The sequence below is a fragment of the Eumetopias jubatus genome, unplaced genomic scaffold (assembly GCF_037043125.1).
Source record: "Eumetopias jubatus isolate StellerSeaLion01/CBP00866 unplaced genomic scaffold, mEumJub1_p1.0 scaffold_11, whole genome shotgun sequence".
Lineage (NCBI taxonomy): Eukaryota > Metazoa > Chordata > Mammalia > Carnivora > Otariidae > Eumetopias > Eumetopias jubatus.
In genome coordinates this window covers 116,135,308-116,156,213 of record NW_028274817.1, presented here as the reverse complement: position 1 = coordinate 116,156,213, position 20,906 = coordinate 116,135,308, and the positions used below count along the sequence as shown (strand labels likewise).

Here is a 20,906-nt window from a genome sequence, read left to right as displayed (position 1 = left end):
TGAATTTGAATCTCAGCTTCAACATTTATTAGCAATATAACTTTGGAAAGCCACATAACTTCTCTCAGTCTCAATTTTCCCTGAAAGCATGTGATTTCCACAGTCAGTTTAGTGAAAGGATTTACTGTAGTTTTAAGGGCTTAGTACATAGTTATAATCAATAAATGATTACTATTTATTATTCATATCGATCCCCAAGCCCCTGTGACATAAAGGAGAAAACTGAGGCCACAAGAATTGAGAATTTCTCAAGGCCATCGCTCCTCCCCAAGTCCAGGTGATAGAAATCAGCAGGCCTTACAATTAAATATTATCCAGCCTTCATTTGACCAGGGGTCTTTTTCGGAGGGGGAAACCTACTGTGTTTGGACTCACAGTGTTTCCTTTTTTTTTAAGAGGTGGGAGAAGGGCAGGGGGGCAGAGGGAGAGAGAATTTTAAGCAGGCTCTGTGCCCAGCGTTGGAGCCCGATGCAGGGCTAGACCTCACAACCCTGAGACCATGACCTGAGCCAAAATCAAGAGTCGATTGCTCCATCGACTGAGCCACGCAGGTGCCCCCCCTCCCCCGCCATGGGCTCACACTGTTTCCTAAGGAGGGCCAGAGACTCCATTACATCCTTGCACTGACTGAGGCTCACAACAACCTTGAGTTCCTATTCATACAGAAGAGACACTCAATCCAATCAAAGAATCTGGTTGAGAAATGTGATGGAAAGAATTTTTCCCTACCCCAGATTTTAGGAATCTTTTTCTTTCCTCCTTTCTAGGGCATAGAAGAAAAATTGGAACTATGGGCTCCCCTAAAATCTTTCATTTTATAAATACCATGTTCTTTAATTATATTGAAATCATTTACTTGTGACAGATAATTCACTACAATGCAATTCTGGTGAGCTTTAGGTTTAATTTCACATCTAGACAAGAGTTATTCCAAATACAGGAATGAATTAATTTTACAGCAAGTAAAACTGAGGCATGAATTAAATAAAATAAATCTCAAATGAATTACATAGTGCCATGACAGTGCTCCATATGGCAGGATAGGATTTACGGAGATTTTTCTCAAAGTGGGATATAGAAATTGAACGTATTGAAGCTTTGGATGATTCATTTTCTGTGGAAATTTAATCACTGAATAACAAAACAGAGGGATCTAGAAGTATTTACTGTTCAAAGTTCCTGAAGATGGTGGGTCAGCAGCAATACTTAACTAATTGGTTTCCCGGCTAATTAGAAGAAGTGGAGAACATATGTCTAAAATTCATTGCTTACTGGGAAGATCTGATTCTCCCTGTTAATATGTTCAACTAAGCTGTGCCTACAGATTGTTCTTTCTTTTAGCTTCAGCTTAACCATGACTCAAGCTCATCTCCATTTTACCCTCATATAGGAATCTTGCCATATTACCACAACATTTTATTCTGAACCTGCTATAAAGGCAATTAGTCTTTCATTATAACACAAAAATTCAAACTGGTTGCAATTATGTTTTCCGAATCAAAACCATACCCTTTGATGTGGATAATTTAAGGTTCTATGTTTAAAATGCATTGAATGAGTCGTAATGGTAAATAAGAAGGTCCTTAAACTAGCATTCATATCTTCTGCATGTGAAAAAATTAAATGGATAATTTCTACCTATGACAAACTTATTTTTGTGGTGGAGAATGTTAAAGAATGGATTTAATTAGCTCTAACTATGCTCAGAAGCATAATTTGAAGTACCGTTGAATGAATGAAGAAAGTATTTTCAAGAATAAAAAAAGCCCTCTTAAAATTCCCTTTTGTTCATTACTCAACAAACGTTTATTAAGCTGCCACAGTTTGCCAGGCAATGTACAACTTAATGATAACCTAACCTGGCATCATTCTGCTCTAGCTCTGTACTTAATTGAATGAGTTAATCTCTTCGGCTGTCCATTCACAGTCTGTGAGGAAAAACTATAGAAATTAAATGAATGAGTCAGTCTGAAAAGAAACATGGATGTGGGTATTTAGGTTTCCTTTTGTTCTGCATTCTAAAGCAGGTTACCAGCTAACTACCTTTTCTATTTCTTCAGGGATCCAGGAATTTAAAAAGAATCTTATCTCACTCAGGCAGTGATCTATATGCTTAATCATGAGTTTCTAAATGTTTATAGAGGTGAGAATAGCAATTTGCAAGATTCTCCAGATATGGAAAAGAAAAACAGCACAGTAAGTTTAGGCAGATAAGGGGAAATGTACTTTGAGGAATAGTTCCCATTCGAAAAGTAATTTTAGACTTAATAATATAGAATAGGTTCAGCATTTTAGAGCTGGACCTTAAAGCTCACCTAGGTCACTGGTTTCCAACCTTCTGCATTAGAGTCACTGGATTTTAAGAGTCTCATGCTCTACCGACTGAGCTAGCCGGGCGCCTGAGTCACTGGATATTAAATCTCCCTAGAAATTCTAATTCATTTGGTCTGGAAGGGGTTTGGAGGGGAGGCAGGCATGCATATACTTGTAAAAGTTCCCTAACAGTCAAAGCTGAGACCCACAGATCTAGTCCAGCCTTGACATTTTTGGTATGAGGTCCCTGAGGTCTTTATTTAATTAATTCATTTATTTCTTTTTAAGTAGGCTCCATGCCCAGTGTGGAGCCCAACATGGGGCCTGAACTCACAACCCTGAGACTGAGACCTGAGCTGAGATCAAGAGTAGGATGCTTAACAGACTGAGCCACCCAGGAGACCCCCTGAGGTCTTTGAAGAATAAATAACTTGCTTAAGATCAACACAGCTTACAACACTTGGAGCCTGACCTAGAACCCAAATATCCAAATTCCTAGTCTGTATCTCTGTTTACTAAACCAACTGGCACTGTTTCTACTTCTCTTACTCAGTAGTTGAGATCTAATTACCAGTTAGTAATAGAAAGTTCAAGACAGCTATAACCCATGTGACTCCCAAGTCCCCTCCCCCTAATGACCTGTGTGCTTCCTTTCTTGCTAAGTACTGAATAAATCTTCTGATAAGATTGTAATAATTAATATGTTTATTCCACATTTTTAAATACTTCACTTATTTAAAACTTTTGCATCTATAAAATATATCATTCACATTTTAAGACAAAGAAAACAGATTCAATATTTGAATCTGAGTCCAATTAAAGTCTTCATTATTGAGCTTATATAGCTGGGTACATCAAAGTACTCTAATGTCAGGCTGGGTTTTCTTAGCCAGCTTCCTTATATGATAATGTCTTTAGGTTGAACACTTCCACTGGGTTCTGAAAGCTCCATGCAAGTAGGGCTCTTGTGCAACTTCATCAACTGTTTCTGAGGACCTAGCAAAATGCCTGCCATAGACTCAACACTCAATAATTCATTGTTGCATGAAAAATCCTTTATTATGTTTTGTTAAGAAATGAGATGGAGTGTCTTAAACCAACTTGTATAGAACAATCCTATATAAATAAAAGTACCAGGGAGATGATTTTATAAAGGAGTAGCTTTATAGTTACTTTATTATAAGAGCTTTGGCCTGATTTTCCTGACATAAATTTGTCCTTGCTATACCATTTGGATTACAGTTGGGCTCTCATTCATACTATGTTCAAGTACTTCACTCAAGATATCTTTTACATGTGGCTGAAGGCACAATTGATATGCAATAAACACTGATAAAATAAAATTCATACCAAGTTTTCTTGTGTTTTGGGAAACATAAGCCTTGGTATTATCTGGCAAAATAAAGTGCAGTGCTTTTGGTAACTCCCAGGGGTTGAACAGTATTGTGGAAGGCAGTTAACTCATTTCAAAAGAAGATTCAATCGATGGTTATTTAGAACTAAATTTTTATTTTTATTATTTATTTATTTGAGAGAGAGGGAGAGGCAAAGAGTGAGAATATGAGCAAGTGGGAGGAGGAACAAGGACAGAGAATCTCAAGCAGGCTCTGCACTGAGCGCGGGCCTGACACAGGGCTCCATCTCACGACCCATGAGATCATGACCTGAGTCGAAACCAGGAGTTGGTCACTTAACTGACGGAGCCACCCAGGCGCCCCTAGAACTAAATTTTTATTAAGCAGTTCATTTCAATCCCACCTTTCCAACTCCACCATTTTTACTCAACCACACACCACGATCCCATACATTTGATTCTACTAAGGCTATTTGCACTTTACCCTGAGGTTGCAGTTTTTTAGTGTTTTAGTTAATTCACATAGAAACAATCAACATAAAATACCATTGACATCTGTTAAAATGACCCATGTTTAAATATGGTAGAGATAAATAACTAACAAAACAATCAATGTTAAAAATTGACACTAGAAAACAAGTGTTGGTGAGGATGTGGAGAAAAAAGGAACCCTCGTGCACTGTTGGTGGGAAGGCAAATTGGTGCAGCCACTGTGGAAAATAGCATGGAGGTTTCTCAAAAAGTTAAAATAGAACTACCACATGATCCAGTAATCACACTACTAGGTATGTCCCCCAAAATTACAAAAACACTAATCCAAAGGGACACATGCACGCTGATGTTTACAGCAGCATTATTTACAATAACCAAGTTATGGAAGCAGCTCAAGTGTCCATCAATAGATGAATGGATAAAGAAAATGTGATATATATATAGATACACACACACACAAACACACACACACACACACACACACACACACACACACACACACACAGTGGAATATTACTCAGCCATAAAAAAGAATGAAATCTTGCCATCTGCAACGACATGGATGAAGCTAGAAAGCATAATGCTAAGTGAGTAAGTCAGTCAGAGAAAGACAAATAGCATATAATTTCACTCATATGTGGAAATTAAGAAACAAAACAAATGAGCAAAGGGAAAAAAAGAGAGAGAGACAAACCAAGAAACAGACTTAACTCTAGAGAACAAACTGATGGTTACCAGAGGGGAGGTGGGTGGGGGGATGGGTGAAACAGGTGAAGGGGATTAAAAGTACACTTATCATGATGAGCACTGAGTAATGTAGAAAATCGCTGAATCACTGTATTGCACATTTGACATTAATATAATACTTCATGTTCACAATACAGGAAATAAACTAAAACACTTGATTAGGGCATCTGGGTGGCTCAGTTGGTTAAGCATCTGTCTTCAGCTCAGGTCATGATCCGGGATCCTGGGATTGAGCTCAGCAGGGAGTCTGCTTCTCCCTCTGCCCCTCCCCCTGCTCCTTCTCTCTCTCTCTCTCTCTCTCTCTCTAATAAATAAATAAAATCTTTAAAAAACAATTTAAAAAATTAGATTGCCTAAAAAAAACTGACACCAGACAATTAGCCATGGTAGAAATATTCAGCACCACATAGTGAATGTTTAATCTCTGATATATAGCTGAGATGAACTAGAGGACTGGAGGGGAAACAGGTGTACATTTAGGGGCTTAATCTTAGGTCTAACATTAACATTAAAGCCAATGTTAATGGAAGGAACTAGGCTGTGAATGGGCCACAAATTTGCTAGCTAAATTTTCCTAAATTTAGGAAAAATCTAAAATTTCTAAAATTTCCTAGCTCAAGGCCAGGTACACAGCAGGGATTCAGTAAATGATTTTTTGAATGAATGAACGATGTGTAAGTGAGTAAATGAACAGATGGTCTTCTATATAGAGTATAATATTTGGATCTGGAGGCTTGGCTTTACAACAGTCCATTCAAAGTTATGGATTAATAAACTAGATTTTGGGAAAGTCAGTGCTGAATATAATGGGTTTGTTTGTTAATTAAAATGACCACAAAGTCGTTATTCTTACTCTTAATTTCTCAGCCTGAAAGTTAATAAACTGTATCTGTTCCATGAATAATTGAGTTGAACTTGAAAGAGAACTCCACATTCCAAAAGCCTCCCACACTACCAGTTAACTGTGATTTATCCTTTTACTTCTGAAGAATTTTAAGCATCTTCCATCTGATTTGACTGACAACCAATCTGTGCTTCCTCTGTCTTTATTCTCCCAGGAAGAAGACGTTACTCGTGAAAGTCGTTTTAATTTCAGTGGTTATGGGATGGGTCACTGCCTCCAAGTGAAAGATGGAACAGCTGTCAAGGCCACACCTGCCAACCCGCTCCCACAACCCCCAAAAGATGCAGATGCCATCAAGAAGAAGTTTGTGGACCGGGCAAAAAGGATTGACACAATATCTCGAGCTGCCTTCCCGTTGGCCTTCCTCATTTTCAACATCTTTTACTGGATCACATACAAGATCATTCGGCATGAAGATGTTCACAAGAAATAGATGTGCCCTTCAGACCCTGGACTTTCTTGCCTAACTGTTGTGCTTGTAAATACACAGTGAAATTGTCTTTATATCACTTTGACAGAGGAGGAGACCGGGGGAGGGGGGCGGGAAGATTATGAGAGCAGGTTTCCTGGCACCTACATGAATAAAGATAAGTTATCTGGGCAATGAAGGAAAATGTTTGCACAAAATTAAGGTGTTGCAGAATCATGTGAGCATAATTCCCTTTATAGTCTTTAGCATTGTTCTTTCAGATGATGTATTAATTAGACATGATATGCAAGGTCAAGTTCTCGAAAGTTATTTGTCTTTGGTTTGGTCTGGTTTTGACTAATTCTGGTACTGAAAAGTTAGCTTAAACCACACACACACACACACACACACACACACACACACACACACACACGGAAAATGCTTACCATCTGACCATAGTGACTAGCCTATAGTGAGTCAAGGACCAAAATTTTTCAGGAAAATGCTGCCTCGTTTTTAAAACAAGTACTCTGAGCCACAGAGTCTGAGCTACAGTTCTTTACAATGTCTGTAATTAGTGTTTCACCTGAGAAATCCTTTTGTGGGTCGTAAATTATTTCTATTTATTGAGAAAAAAACAACAGAAAATAAACACCAACCACAAAGAACATATTTCTACTTTACTGTCCGTGTAGGTGTGCAATTTAATATTATTTTTCTTTCCTAAATGTAATTTGGGGGTTTAAATTGTGTGTCGTGTAACTGATTTGATAGTATACCCTCTTAAAAATAAATGCCCATTTTATTTTAGATCCCGACCAGCACACTGTATTTTTTTCGCTTTAGCTATATCTACGTGTGACTTTAACTGCTCAAGTGTGACTTAGCCATTGCAACCTCTCGGCCACAGTATTTATGGAGATGGTGTGTCCTGAATGGTGTAGCTCATATTAGCTTGAACTTTCCATTTCTGCTCTCATTGTAGGTGTAACTACTAGTCCTAATGTCAAATGACCCATGATTTCTACTGTCAATCAAGTGAATATTGTTTTAAATATCCTTAACTAACTTAAAGAATTTTAAAATTGTACTGTGATTTTCATAACCCGTTGCCTTTTTGGTACCAGAGCTACGTGGTTTGAATCCTGGCTACATGTTTTAAGTAAGAAAAAATAAATAAAAGACGTATTTTTGCTTACTCAGATAAAAGACAACCTGTAAAAATATAATGAAAAACTTAAATTTTACATGTGCTGTCAAAGGGATTATTAAAAATATTTGTTCAATTTCAATAAAGCTAAGTGTGCCACAGAACTTCCCTAAGAGCCTTGCCATTTTTGCACCACAATGTAAGTAAGTTGGATGACAATGGTAACTCGGATTTTTGTTTCTGGTCTTTCTCACAAACTTAAAGCACTTATAGCTATGATGTTCTGCCCTAATATAATAGTTGCTTTTATAGTGTCCCCAGGAAGAAAGGAAAAATATTATTGTCATTGCAGAAACAGAGAAACAGGTATGTGGAGCTACTGGGAGTCACCGTGGGCAAAATGAATAGTGAATACTTCGTATGAGCTCTGTGGAAGTTCCAAGAACACTGAGGGATCATGAAATACCAAAATGAAAAGAAATTTAAAAGAACAATCTGTCCACCTAGCCATCCTGGTTTTGTCAGGAATGGAGTTCTATGATGAAAAAAACTCTGAAAACCTCAGTGAAGTAGAGGAAATTCACCTTAACCCCTTGCAGATTTTCCTTAACCAAAGAAATCCATCATAATATTTTCAGATAAGATGCAGATTTATAAGTTGATGTTTATGGTCTTTTAAACCTATTCAAATATTGAATCATTTCCCTAGAAAGGAATATTGTAGAATGGCTAAAAGCGGGAATTTTGCAGATAGAAAGACTAGCTTGGCCACCTATCAACAGTGTGATCTTGGATAAGTTACCTGACTTTTCCTGAATAGCTCCTGTTTAAATAGAGTTTTAAGAGGATAAAAAGAGAAAAATGCAAGTAAAGCCATTAGCTTAGTGTCTAACACACAGTAAATTTCCAATAACTAATAGATAATAGTAAAATTATTATTATCATGAATAGTATTGGTTATCCACTGGGAAAGAAGCTTTACAATTCCTTACCTTGGCAAGATCAATGCTATGTTTTTTGTATCATTCCTAAAACATCATTTCTGTCCTATTGCTCACTCCTTTCCAAACAAATAAGGCAAAGTCTTTGATTGGTCTCATTTCTCTTCCTCCTACTAAAAAGTAGTAAACTGAGGCTAAAATGCCTTCCAAACATGGGCCTGACTCCATGAGTATCTTAGGAAGAGCCCTGATGTTGCTTATGGAGGGATGGGGAGGCACCTTGGGGGATAATCCTAAGCTAAATGATCATATCTAATCAATGTGTGAACCATATAATTTTTGGGGGGAGTGTGGTCCCCACATCAGATAATTTTCAAAAGATTCTCTTCTAAACGTATCTGCCAGCCACTCAAGTAGGCAAAGACATCCTGGATGGCAAGAGGGATTCTTTACTTATCTCTGATTCAAGTCTACATTCAGGGGAAAGAATTCTTCAGTGTGCTGATTTGAGTTATATAAATAAGATAAAATCTCAGGGAAAAGATTTTTGAGCTGCATACTCTGGCAAAATAGATAACTCCCCTATAATGTTATTGGAGATTTTATTTAGGACATTTTTCTTTCATAATAGTATTTGAAGGAAAACAGTTCAAGAATAAAAACATGGATCTGAGGAAGAGAACTTACCAGTTTTCATTAGATTGGAAGCTTCTGGAAGAAAGTGGCTATGTTTTCGTGGGTTCTCTGCACTGCCTGCCAAAGCTCAAATGCCCACTGAATATTATTACTACAGCTAGGAAAAAGTTGGTGAGGGAGGATATGATGTGCCTATAGACAAAGTTATATAAGGTTTTCCCATCAAAGCAATGACATGAAGTAACCAACAACTGCTACCATTTTTCAGATAATGGATTACTGGGAGATTTGTCTTTTAAATATTTTTGAATTCCTACCACTTGGTTTTAACAACAGATCGAGATGACTTACGGCTTAAGACTCTTTATTGCATTCTCAAACACCTTGGCCCCAAACAGATACTACAAACCAGGCTTGCTGTAGATTTTTTTAAAATCCTTCCAGTATTAGCATTAAGCTCCTCATTTGTGCTGCTGAACAGAACTCCCAAATTCTGAAACCAAATTTTCCAATAAAGATTAAATGAGTATCATTTTACAATATGCTTAGTCAATTAATATCAAATAAGAAAGTTCTATCCAAAACACAGCACAAAATTCCCTATCATAAGATTCACAGTTTTGGGGGAAAAATTTTATTGAGAATTTTTTTTAATTTATGCATTTCCTAGTTTAAGCCCGAAGCCAATTTGTGGAATGAATATAAGTCATATGTCTGCCAGATATATTTTTTTTAATCTTTCAGCCTCTGCTTTAAACTTTTTCTTATTTTCACCAATTTGGGTTTTCCTAAGTATGATTTAAATGATTCAAGTAATGCATGCTCTTCATAGATCACAAAGTAGAACTAAAGATAACACCACAACCTCATACTCATACAGTGCTTTCAACATATCAGAATGTTCTGACGTCCACAATAGCATTCAATTCTTTTTTTTTAAGATTTTATTTATTTATTTGAGAGAGAGAGAATGAGAGCCAGAGAGCACGAGAGGGAAGAGGGTCAGAGGGAGAAGCAGACTCCCTGCTGAGCAGGGAGCCCGATGTGGGACTCGAACCCGGGACTCCAGGATCATGACCTGAGCCGAAGGCAGTTGCTTAACCAACTGAGCCACCCAGGCACCCGTAGCATTCAATTCTAATAATTGTCCAAGGTGGTCAGATCCAAAGGATCATATCCATCCTATGGTCAATAGATAAACCGAAGCTCCATGAGTTGAATGCCTCACCCAAAGTCACCTGTCATATTGGGGGTTGAACATCCAGCATAATTTGTTTCCTAACTCCTCAGACTCCTACCTGTTCACTATATACACTGTGTTTAGGAAAATAAAAGCTGAGAAAGTAAAAAGTCATAGTACCACTGACTCATTCTCATGGATGACAAAATAATTTGGTAAAGGAGGGCATATAACAGAAGATTTCTGTTGAAAATGCCTAAGAGAAATTAATACTACATACAGCATTAAGAATATCCTCACAGAGAGTAATAGCTTATGCAATTGATGGTCAAAAAGATACTGGGGGTGACAAAAGACCAACAGAACTCAATTTAAGAGGTGTTATTTCCATTCTTGAAAAAGGGAAAATGACCTTCACATTGTCACACATGCCCCCACGTAAGAAAAAACTGCAATATTCCTACTTTGATGCAAACACATTAAAAATAGCAAGTAATATAGGGCGCCTGGGTGGCTCAGTTGGCTAAGCTTTGGGCTCTTGATTTCGGCGCAGGTCATGATCTCAGGGTCGTGGGATCAGGCCCGTGTTGGGCTCTGCGCTCAGCATGGAATCTGCTTGAGATTCTCTCTCTCCTGCCTCTAACCCTCCCCCTGCTTGCACGCTCTCTCTCAAAATAAATAAAATCTTAAAAAAATAAATAAGTAATATAGTTTCCCCCAAGCTGAAGGTAGTATGTATGTGATGCTTTTAGACCATGAATCAGCATTTAGAAAGCACATTATCACCTTGGCACAAATGATTCATAAATAGATGAATGTGTCTTCAAAGAGGAGAACAAAGCTCTGGGGTGCTCTTTTGAAGTGTGTATAACACTGGCCTTCTGGTAGGACCCAGGGCTGGTCATGAAATGGACAGCTTGGTCAGTCCTCATGCAGACTGAAGCCTCATGAGAGGTTCCAGGTCCCCAAAAATAATAGAATCAAGAGCTAGGAGACCCTTCATGTGCCAGGATCAGAACTAACCAAGACTTCATCAAATCCAATAGATAATCATTTCCTGAGCTACCCCTGCTTTCTAAGGAGAAAGATGTAGAGGCAGGGTAGAGAGAAAGGGAAAAGAGATCAAAGAAGACAGTAGTCAGAAAGTTCCTTTTAAGGCATAAATCAGATCATGTCACTCCAATGGCTTTCCGACTCAGAGAGAATAAGCCAGAATCTTCATTATGGCCACATGATCTCAGCTCCCTACCTCTCTCCCATCACCTTCTCCTATCCCCTCTCCCTCCAGGCATACTGGCAGGTGCTTAAACATACCAACCACACTTCTACTTCAGAGTATTGCATTAGCTGTTTCCTCTGCCCGGCACCCCCTTGCTTAGACCAGGAGTTGCGAAACTTTTTAAAGGCCAGACAGTAAATTGTTTAGGCTTTGCAAACCATACAATCTCTGCTGCTACTATTCAACTCTGCTACTGTGGTATGAAAGCAATCATAGTCAATATGTCAACAAATGAGTGTAGCTGTGTCCCAATAAAACTTTATTTACAAAAACAAGTGGCAAGCCAGATTTGCCCCACAGGCAGTACTTGACCAACACGTGCTCTAGATACATACAGGGCTTACTCACTCATTTAATTCAGGCCTCAGCTCAAATGTCTCTCTATCAGAGAAGGCTTCTCTGACCATCCTATATAAACTAGTACCCTCCAACCATTATACTCTATTACTCATTCATGCCTTATGTTTTGCATAGCATTTGTCACTTCCCAATTGATGCTTCTATGTGTTTATTGGCATGCACACATACTTGAAGGACAGTTTCATGTGAGAAAGTAGAAACACAGGGATACACATTGTTGTATTCCCTGATTCTAGATCTGTGCTTGGCACTTAGTAGGTGTTCAATCAATATAGTATTTGTTCAATGAATATTGAATAGTTAATACTTATTAAGGAGTTAATTGAGTGTTTGCATGGGAGGCTTGGAGATGGAAGTAAGCAACCTACTACCAGCCAGTTAGATAAAAATTGCTTTCAAAACTCAAGCAGGTTTTGGGTTTGTAACGATGAAGAAATTGTACTAGATTAGCATTTTCCAAAGTGTGTTCTGAAAAACCCTATTTCTACAGACCCTTAAGGGTCTGGGATATTAGCCATCCTTCCTGAATGGAGTTTTTGTAGTTTCCCATTAACTTTTATCAGAAGATGGGGGCCTTCTAAGACATGGGGTTTCTGAGAGGTACCCCAGGGGATCTCAGGCATTTCAAACATATTTCCCTTTACCTCCGTTATGTAGTAGCAACTCAATTTCCCCTTGGTAGTCAGGATCAGTCACCCCAGCTAGTACAGTAACCCCCTTCTCTGTCTGCTGGCACAAGGAGCCCAAAATGCCAGGCAGTAGTCTCAACTTCCAGTTCTATCATTGTGTCTCTGAGAGAAAGCAGAGGCACAGATTTCAGAAAATGTTGTAGATTTGAGGCTTTGTAGCTAAATATTCTTAAAGCATAATTTTCAAAAAGATAAAATCATGACGCTCAGGCAAATATAAAATTAACACATGTCAAAAATTAATTTCACTTAATAACTGATAAAAAAACAGTAAAATGTTAAAACCAGTCCAAAGAGCATTTGGGAAGTTAAGTATTTACAAGCATCGCCAGGATAAGTTTCCAGAGTTAGACACACAGCCAGTTAATGTCCAACAGGTCCACAACCAGTAACCTTTGGGATTATTTCTTCTTTAGACAGAAATTATTCACACTTCTACTGGACAAAATTCTACAAGTTCACCTCTGCCTCTACAGAGTGGTAAAATAGGCCAGACTATACAATGTCAAGCCTAGCACTGCACTGAAAGAGTACCTGCAACCTATTTTTTTTTTTTTGGTCTATTTCCAAGTTTCAGATAATTTTTATGACAGATCACAATTCAAATTTAATGCTTATCTGTTATTTGACTATTAATATCATACCTTAACAGGACCAAGACCCAGAGCGTTAAAGTGACAGACTCTATATCACACCACATGTTAATGTAACTTTGGGCTCAGAAACCAAAATGCCCTGAATTCTATCCTGGTTCCTTTCTAAGTACTCCCATGCACTTTTTTCCATGTATCCCTGGTAGAGAAAGTTAGAAAGGGCAGTTTCTTTCCTTTATATTACTCTACTTCCATGTGATTATTTGCCCATTCTTCTAGAAGGCAGGTGGCATGGTTGTAAAGGCACAGTTTGTGGAATCAGATCTGAGTTCAAATTCTCCCTCTGTCTCATATTTGTAAGGTGTCCTTAGGCAAAGCTTTAATGTCCCAGTGCTAAAGATACTGTAAAATAGAACATAATAATGTCTACCTCATACAATTGTAGGTAAAGACTAAATTGGTATCTGCCGCTTAATGGGTAATGAATAAATATTCGTTCTCATTTCCTTTCCTACCCACCTTTAATTAATGTTTTATTTCACTAATGATGTCATCCTGAACCTATCACTTATGAATGGAGTCTATTCTTGTGTGGTCTACTGTAACTATTGTAATTTTATTTTTATTTTATTCTATTGTAATTTTAAATTATCATCTAAACATTAAAAAGCCTACAAGTGAAAAGTAAATAAAAGAAGACATATCGAGAGACAGTCTGAACAAACTTCTTGGGTAAAAGGGGACAAGAGAGTTTTTATTATTTCACTCTGACCTAATACAGAAAGGAAAACATTTTCCTGATTTAAGTGTTGAAAAAGTTTAAGTATAAGGCATAATCAGGGCCAGTAGGAGGAAGTTGTTAGGAGGACTTTTACTGTATATAATTAACATTTGTGCAACACCAGTACAGTTTACAAATCATCTGCACATAAATTCTGCCAGATTGTCCTGTGATCATAGGAATTGTGGCCTTGGGCAAGTTTCTCCCATAGCCTCAGTTTATTCTCCTGTAATGTAATGGAGAAGAATAATGGTTTCCCATTAGAAAGCCTAGCATAGAGCAGGCCTTCGGTGTATGATAACCACCACCATGATCATCATCATCATTTTATGGGTAAGGAAACTGAAACCTAGCACAGTTAAGGGATTGGTTACTGTCAGAGAGGTAAATCCAGCTCTAAAGAATGAAGATGACGATACTTGCTGCACCTACCCACCTTTCAAGGCTGCTGTAAGAATAAAATAAAACCACGAATGTCAAAGATATCCAAAAACTGTTCTATTGAAAAGGAAAGTGGGACACAGAGAGGTAAAGTAACTTGCAGAGGGCACACAGCTTATAAAATGTCACAGCCAAGATTCAAACTCAGTCTTTCTGCACAATCCATGCTCTTCGTCACCACAGTCTATTGCTTCTTCAATATAAAAAATTATCATGTTGGATATACATTTATATACAGTTGCATATACACAACTATCATGCTGGATACATAATATGTATATTTGATATATTTATTTTTAGATTTTTATCATAATATTTTAAATTATTCATTTCCTCATCCATTTCCCCTATGAAACTTTCAAGGGCACTATATTAGTTTCCTGGGGCTGTTGTAACAAATCATCACAAGCTGGTGGCTTAAGACAACAGAAATGTGTTCTCTCACAGCTCTGGTGGCTGAAAACATGAAATGGAGGTGTCAACAGGGCCATGTTTCCTCTGAAAGCTCTAGGGAAGCGTCCTTCCTTGCCTCTTCCTAGCTTCTGCTCGTGGCTGGCAGTCCTGGGCGTTTCTTGGCTTGTAGCTGCATCACTCCAGTCTCTGCCTCCATCTTCACATGAACTTCCTCCCTCTGTGTGTCTGTCTACAGATCTCCTTCTCCTTATAAGGCCACCTCATAAGGCCCATCTTCATCCAGTATGACTTCATCTTAACTAATTATACTTGTAAAGAGCCTATTTCCAAATAAGGTCCATTCTGAGGTTCTAAGTGGACACGAACTTGGGGGCAACAGTATTCAACCCAGTAGAGGCACCAGTTGTGTCTCATTTTTTATAGCCTTCCAGGAGCCTGGCTCAGTGTGAGGAACAAACAGATTCAGCTAGATATAGCTTACTGGTTGAGCAAACAGGTGCTGCAATGAGACTGCCTGGGATCAAATCTTAGTTCCGCCCCTACTAGCAGTGGGCCTTTGGGCAAAGGTTCCAAACTCTATGCATTGGAGTCTTAATGTGTAAACAGTACCTATTTTACAAAGTTCTAATGAGATTTAAATCAGTCATTTCATGTCAAGCACTTAGAACAATCATTAGCCCCTAACAAGTGTTCAACAAATATTACTAGCATTATTTTCTGACAGTACAATTAATATTTGTTAAATAAGATAATGAAAGCAAGCAGTGTCAGAAAGCACGGAAAACAGCTTACATTCAAGCTGTTAATATTATAAAACATTTTCACATCAGCCCTTTTACTGTGCATAGTCTTCTTAGAGCATCAGTGAACATTCAGTTTAAAAGAGAGAAGCGCTGCAGAAGCAAAGGTGAAAAGGAAAAGCTTGCCTTTCCTTCTCCCTCAGGGGAACAAATTTCAAAATACCCATAGAGAAGTAGTATTATTTCTAAGAGACCATGCTAGGAAAATGGAATTGCTTTTCTGAAAGAAAGTAGAAGATTAATACCTGGAGGGTCTAAAATGTAATTATGGTATTGATCTCAGGAAAGCCTTGGATGGATCTAATTTTTTTTTCTTTTTTGCTCACCAGTATCACTAAAATGGGCTCACATGTTAGGGTCTGCAGACTGCAAATATCTGAACATCACACATCAAAGTAAGCAAAAAGGTCCTGTTAATGGATCCTGGGCGGCATCAAGGTAACATTCAATACGTGCTCTCATTTGGTCCCCTCCTTCAGAAATTTTCTTAATGGCTCTGGGGACTGATTTAGCAAGCTGTTAATGAAGTGGCGAGGCAACACTAGGTTGCAAATCAACCTGAAAGTTCTGTCTATATCCTAGCTCCGTCCAGTCTGTGGGGTGACGGAGGGGTCACGAGGACCCCAAACCTCAGACTATAAATGAATTGAGGCTGATTTTACATCTTTCCTCCGTAGCCCTAGTGAGGAGATGGCTTTTCTTGATTCTAGCCTTTTTACCTCCCCAGCTTCTTTCCCCTCCAAGATGTTCAGAATCCGGTAAACAACAGTCCCCTTTCCCACTTGGTGGGACAAACACACAACCCACTGTTTTGCTGAAAGCCCCTGATTGCCTCCAAACCCAATAAAAGCCTTGAGACTTATGACTGGGGACTCCGGATTTTTAAGAAACAGTCGTTTTTTAAAGATTTTATTTATTTATTTGAGAGAGAGAGAGCGAACACGAGCAGGGGGAAGGGCAGAAGGAGAGGGAAAGAGAGAGGAACAGACTCCCCACTGAGCAGGCAGCCCTATGTGGGGGCGGGGCTCCATCCCAGGACCCTCCAGCCATGACCTGAGCTGAAGGCAGACGTTCAACCAACGGAGCCACCCAGGCGCCCCTTTTAAGAAACGGTCTCAACAACAACTCACATTAGGGATACTTCAGGTGGTTGAGGGGGAACAAGATGGAGATACACTTGGGGCCTTTTGGACATCTCTGATTCTGTGGTTATATTTTTACAAAATCATTCAGTCAAAACTCTTAGCATTCCATGTCCTCCTTCATAGAGAAACTATACCAGCTGCAGACAGTTTAAAATGCTTGGATCTTATTCTGGAGTGGGAATGAGAAATGAGGCTGGAAAGAAAAGCTTGGATGAAAAGATAAAGTCACATGCCTGCTTAAAGGATCTTGGGATTTCTCTTCTAAGTAATGACACACCATTACAAGGTTTTAAGCAGGGGAGAGACAGAATTGATTTTGCATTTCAGAACATAATTATGGCTATAGAGCACAGAAGAGATAAGAGGAGGATGAAAGAGGGGTGATCTCTAAAGTTGTGAAATTAAATATTCCTGTTGAAACTTGACAAGATCCATCTACTGCTGAACATAACAAGCAAAGGAGAACATCCAGTCTGGACAAAGACAAAAACAAAACGGACCCTAGAAATGTGGATTAAAATTTTTACCAGTTAAAATTCACCAAAATTCACCATGTCACCAGCTAAAAATTCAGTAATATTCCAGTTCAGGTTACAATCAAGAGTTAAGCAAAAGGGTAAGGTATTATCACTCTGTGGTTAAAAACACAGGCTTCAGCACTGGAAAGGCTTGGGTTCAAGTCTCAAATGTGTCACTGTCTGTTCCTTCTGTTCCTGTTCCTTTGAGGTGTTGCTTACCCTCTTAAATTCTCAGTTTCCCGGCCTACAAAGGCAGTAATGAGAGCAGCACCTGCTTTGCAATGGCCTTGTGAGGCTCATGCACGGGAACTGTCAGAACCTACAACACAGGGTTTGTGGAAAAGGTCTTGTTTCCCAAACTTGGTGGTTTCTTTATATGTAGAGGGACCTCACTAGGGTATTCCTTCTGGCCCCTCTCTGCCCCTCTCTGGACAGGAAAAGCAACTGAATCTGATTGTGGAGTTTGAAGGTGTTTTCCTACCCCCGCCCCCCCCCCCCACCGCCCCTGTCTCCTCTTTCCTTTCTCTTGGGGGACGGCCAATCCTCCAAAATTGCATGTTGTGCTCTGGTCTTGCCATATGTTTTCAACACAATGGAAACGTTTGCCATGGAGGAACTGTTTTCAACATTTCCCTTCAGGGAAAGCCCACGGTTCTCCAGCACAATCTATGACTCAAAAGACAAGTCTGGCTAATTCTAGAGCGCAGAATTTTAGAGCCTGCTCATGCACAGATATAAATCACATTTTCCAATATCAGTACTATTTACAATAAAAGTGACACACGTATACCACACAGACTGTTCTTTGGTTAATGTTTTCTCAAGAAAATGCCTCTTGGCTTTTAATATCCCAACTTCACCTAAGTACTTTTCAGGGGAAGGAGGGTTGTATTAAAAAATTACATTTATGCCTTAAAAAATCAATACAACCTTTTTTAACAAAAGAGTGTATGGGAAACATCTTAAGTTTCACTCCTAATGCAATTGGCATTTAGAATAAATCAGGTTTAGATGGATCAGAAGCACACACAGATATTTTGAAGTGCTCCAGAGTGTCAACAGAGAGGATCTGTGGCTAGAATATTGCTGGCAATAAGAAAGACATGGCTGTAGACAAAGCAACTGCTTGTTAACAACCATATTAATTATTTGGTGTCAACAAAGCAATGTTTTGAGCATTCTACCTTATAATATGAGAGTTCGGTCTTTACATATGGGCATTTTAATGTGTTTGGGTTGTGGTTGGAGGTTTGGGGTTGATTTGTAATGCATGGTAATTTCTCCCATTTAAAATAATTGGAAAAGAGCTCCTTTAACATTTTTGTGCAGAACATCTGATTTCATTAACAGAAAACCAGTGTTAAGCAAGAGATGTCAGCATTTTCGGCCTCCCATCTGCCTCACCTACTTTTCTGATTTTTCAGTTAGCTCACAACTCAATGGAAAAAGCAGATGGCTATTTGTTGGCCTCCACTAATAAAGAGAATAAGGCAAAAGTGACAGGATGTCACTTTCAAGATCAAGTCACAAAAGACTGACTTCTGTCTTGATCTTCCTGGGTCTTATTGCATGCTTGCTTCTTGCTTGCTCTGAAGAAGCAAGCTGCCATGTTTTGAAATGCCCTATGGAGAGGTCTGTGTGGCAAGGAATTGAGGGAGTGCTCTGGCCAACAACCAGCAAGGAACCGAGGCCCTCAGACCTATGAGGCCTATGAGGCACTGAATCCTGCCAACAATCATATAAATGAGCTTGGAAACGAATCCTCCACCAGTTGAGCCTTGAGTTGATTGAAGTCCTGGCCAACACTTTGATTTCAGCCTTGTAAGAGACTCTGAGCCAGGGGACCGAGATTTCTGACCCACAGAAACTGTGCAATAATAAATGTTTGTTGTATTTAGTAGCTAAGTTTTACGGCAATTTGTTGTGCAGCAATAGATAATTAATACAATCAGTAAACATACGCTGATGAAGGAATAAATGCATGACTTAATTATTCCCCCCAAAGCTCAGCTGATTTGATTCCTTAGGTACTTACTTTCAGGAAATGGACCAAGACTTTCTGAGTATGTTTGGGTTTATGGGAAAATTACATAGGGCAGGGGCCCAAAACTTGGTTGGATCCTATGAGTTTAAATCAAGCATAAATTTAGAGAATTGCTGTCTGGAAAGGAACTTTGAGGTCATTAGCCAAACACCCTCATTTTATAGAAATGGAAACTGAGATTTAGAAGAGCTAAGGGACTTACTTTCCCAGGGCCATAGGATCCATGTAAGTGTCATGATAGAACCTATGGCTTCTAATTCTCACTACACAACTCTTCCATGACATCCCATGACAGTGTTTAGAGGACAGGAATATCAGAAGGGCTGGAGGAACACTGAAGGTAGAAAGTCAGGCTCAAGAAGGGCTTAGAAAAATAGGTGAGATTAGGGAAGGCATTCCACATGAGGGGTTCATGACAGACAAACAGTGATGGGACTGTACCTCATGGGAGGGGGTACTAAGAATCAAGATCTCCATGGTTTGGTCAATCATCTTGAATCTCATATGAAAGGTGAGGATGGGGAGGCCTTGGAAAGAAAGGGTACCTACAAAGAGGAGAAGTCAGCAGAGAAAAGAGGGCAAATCTTGGTGGAGGGGCAAACCAAGGAAGGAAAATTTGCATAAGACTTTATGGCAAGCAGCCAGAGTGAATCTGGAAATAGGAAAAATCGGTGGGCAGGAAGAGATGGTGGGCATCAGAATTTGGGAAACTTGCTAGTTTCATAGTCTTGAAGCAGAAGGAAAGAGGAAGTATTCACACCTAAAGATACAGGCCTCAGACCTGTGCTTAGAATGTGCCAAACCCTTACCTGGATCTTGTGGCATTTGTATTATCCATTATATGACTGTATGAACTGCCAGATATGGTTATGTAGTGTTCAATCTACACCGCTGTATGTCACAGCCCCATGATAGGCTAATCAAGCTTTGGGAACTAACATGTAAACTTAGCCCAAAGACACCACCTTTAAAGAAATTCTTGAGAAATCATTGATTTCTTTAAATTACTGATTCCTCAAACCTACACTGAGGAATCTCAAATGTAATAGCCTGTCATAATGTGGTCTGGTGGATTCTGTGATAATTTCCTGACTCCTGACACAGACTCCTGACACAGACACTGGAGCGTCAGAGAGAGCCAAAAGGATAGTGGACTAGAGTCACAAGTCTGGCTTCTAGTCCAGTATGACTGAACCTCTGTGCACTTCATTTTCTTCAACTGCCCAATGTAGATAATAAAAGCTGCCTGTCCTATACCACAAAGCTTCTATGTGGGATGGAGTTTGAAAAGCATAAAAGAGTTGTACAAATACATGGTTATATATAAAAAGAGGTTCCATTAAATTTTCCATTGTTGCCATGAAAAGGTCTTTTTTTTTCTCTCCATAATGGCTTCCTTCACAAAGAACAAAGAAGTTCAAAGGCTGAATTACATAAAATTACGTAACACTGTCACAGCACATGCAATAAATAATAGGACTGAAGATATTCACAAAGATAATATGATCAAGGCCCTGCAAAGCAGAGCATTTAATTCCTATGATCCTGGCTAGTAAGGAGAGGTAGGGATAAGTCTTCAAGGTTTCAGTTGTGGAAGAAGTAGCAGAATCCAAATGATGAAAGCAGAAGGAAGTGGTGGGATGAACATGGAGACTTCTCTGACATATGAATTAAGATAATGCTAGCTGCTGTAACAAATAAGCTCCCAAATCTCAG

At 39.0% G+C, this 20,906-nt stretch overlaps 1 protein-coding gene across 2 annotated transcripts in view; it reads left to right on the top strand.

The window, feature by feature from the left end:
- The window catches only part of GLRA2 (glycine receptor alpha 2), a 167,906-nt gene extending 161,663 nt beyond the window's left edge, over positions 1–6,243 (top strand). For both annotated transcript variants that reach the window (XM_028115068.2, XM_028115067.2), the window contains exon 9: positions 5,965–6,243. In XM_028115068.2, the coding sequence (XP_027970869.1) occupies positions 5,965–6,243 (279 nt within the window). The remainder of the gene's footprint in view (positions 1–5,964) is intronic.
- Positions 6,244–20,906: the final 14,663 nt, after the last annotated feature.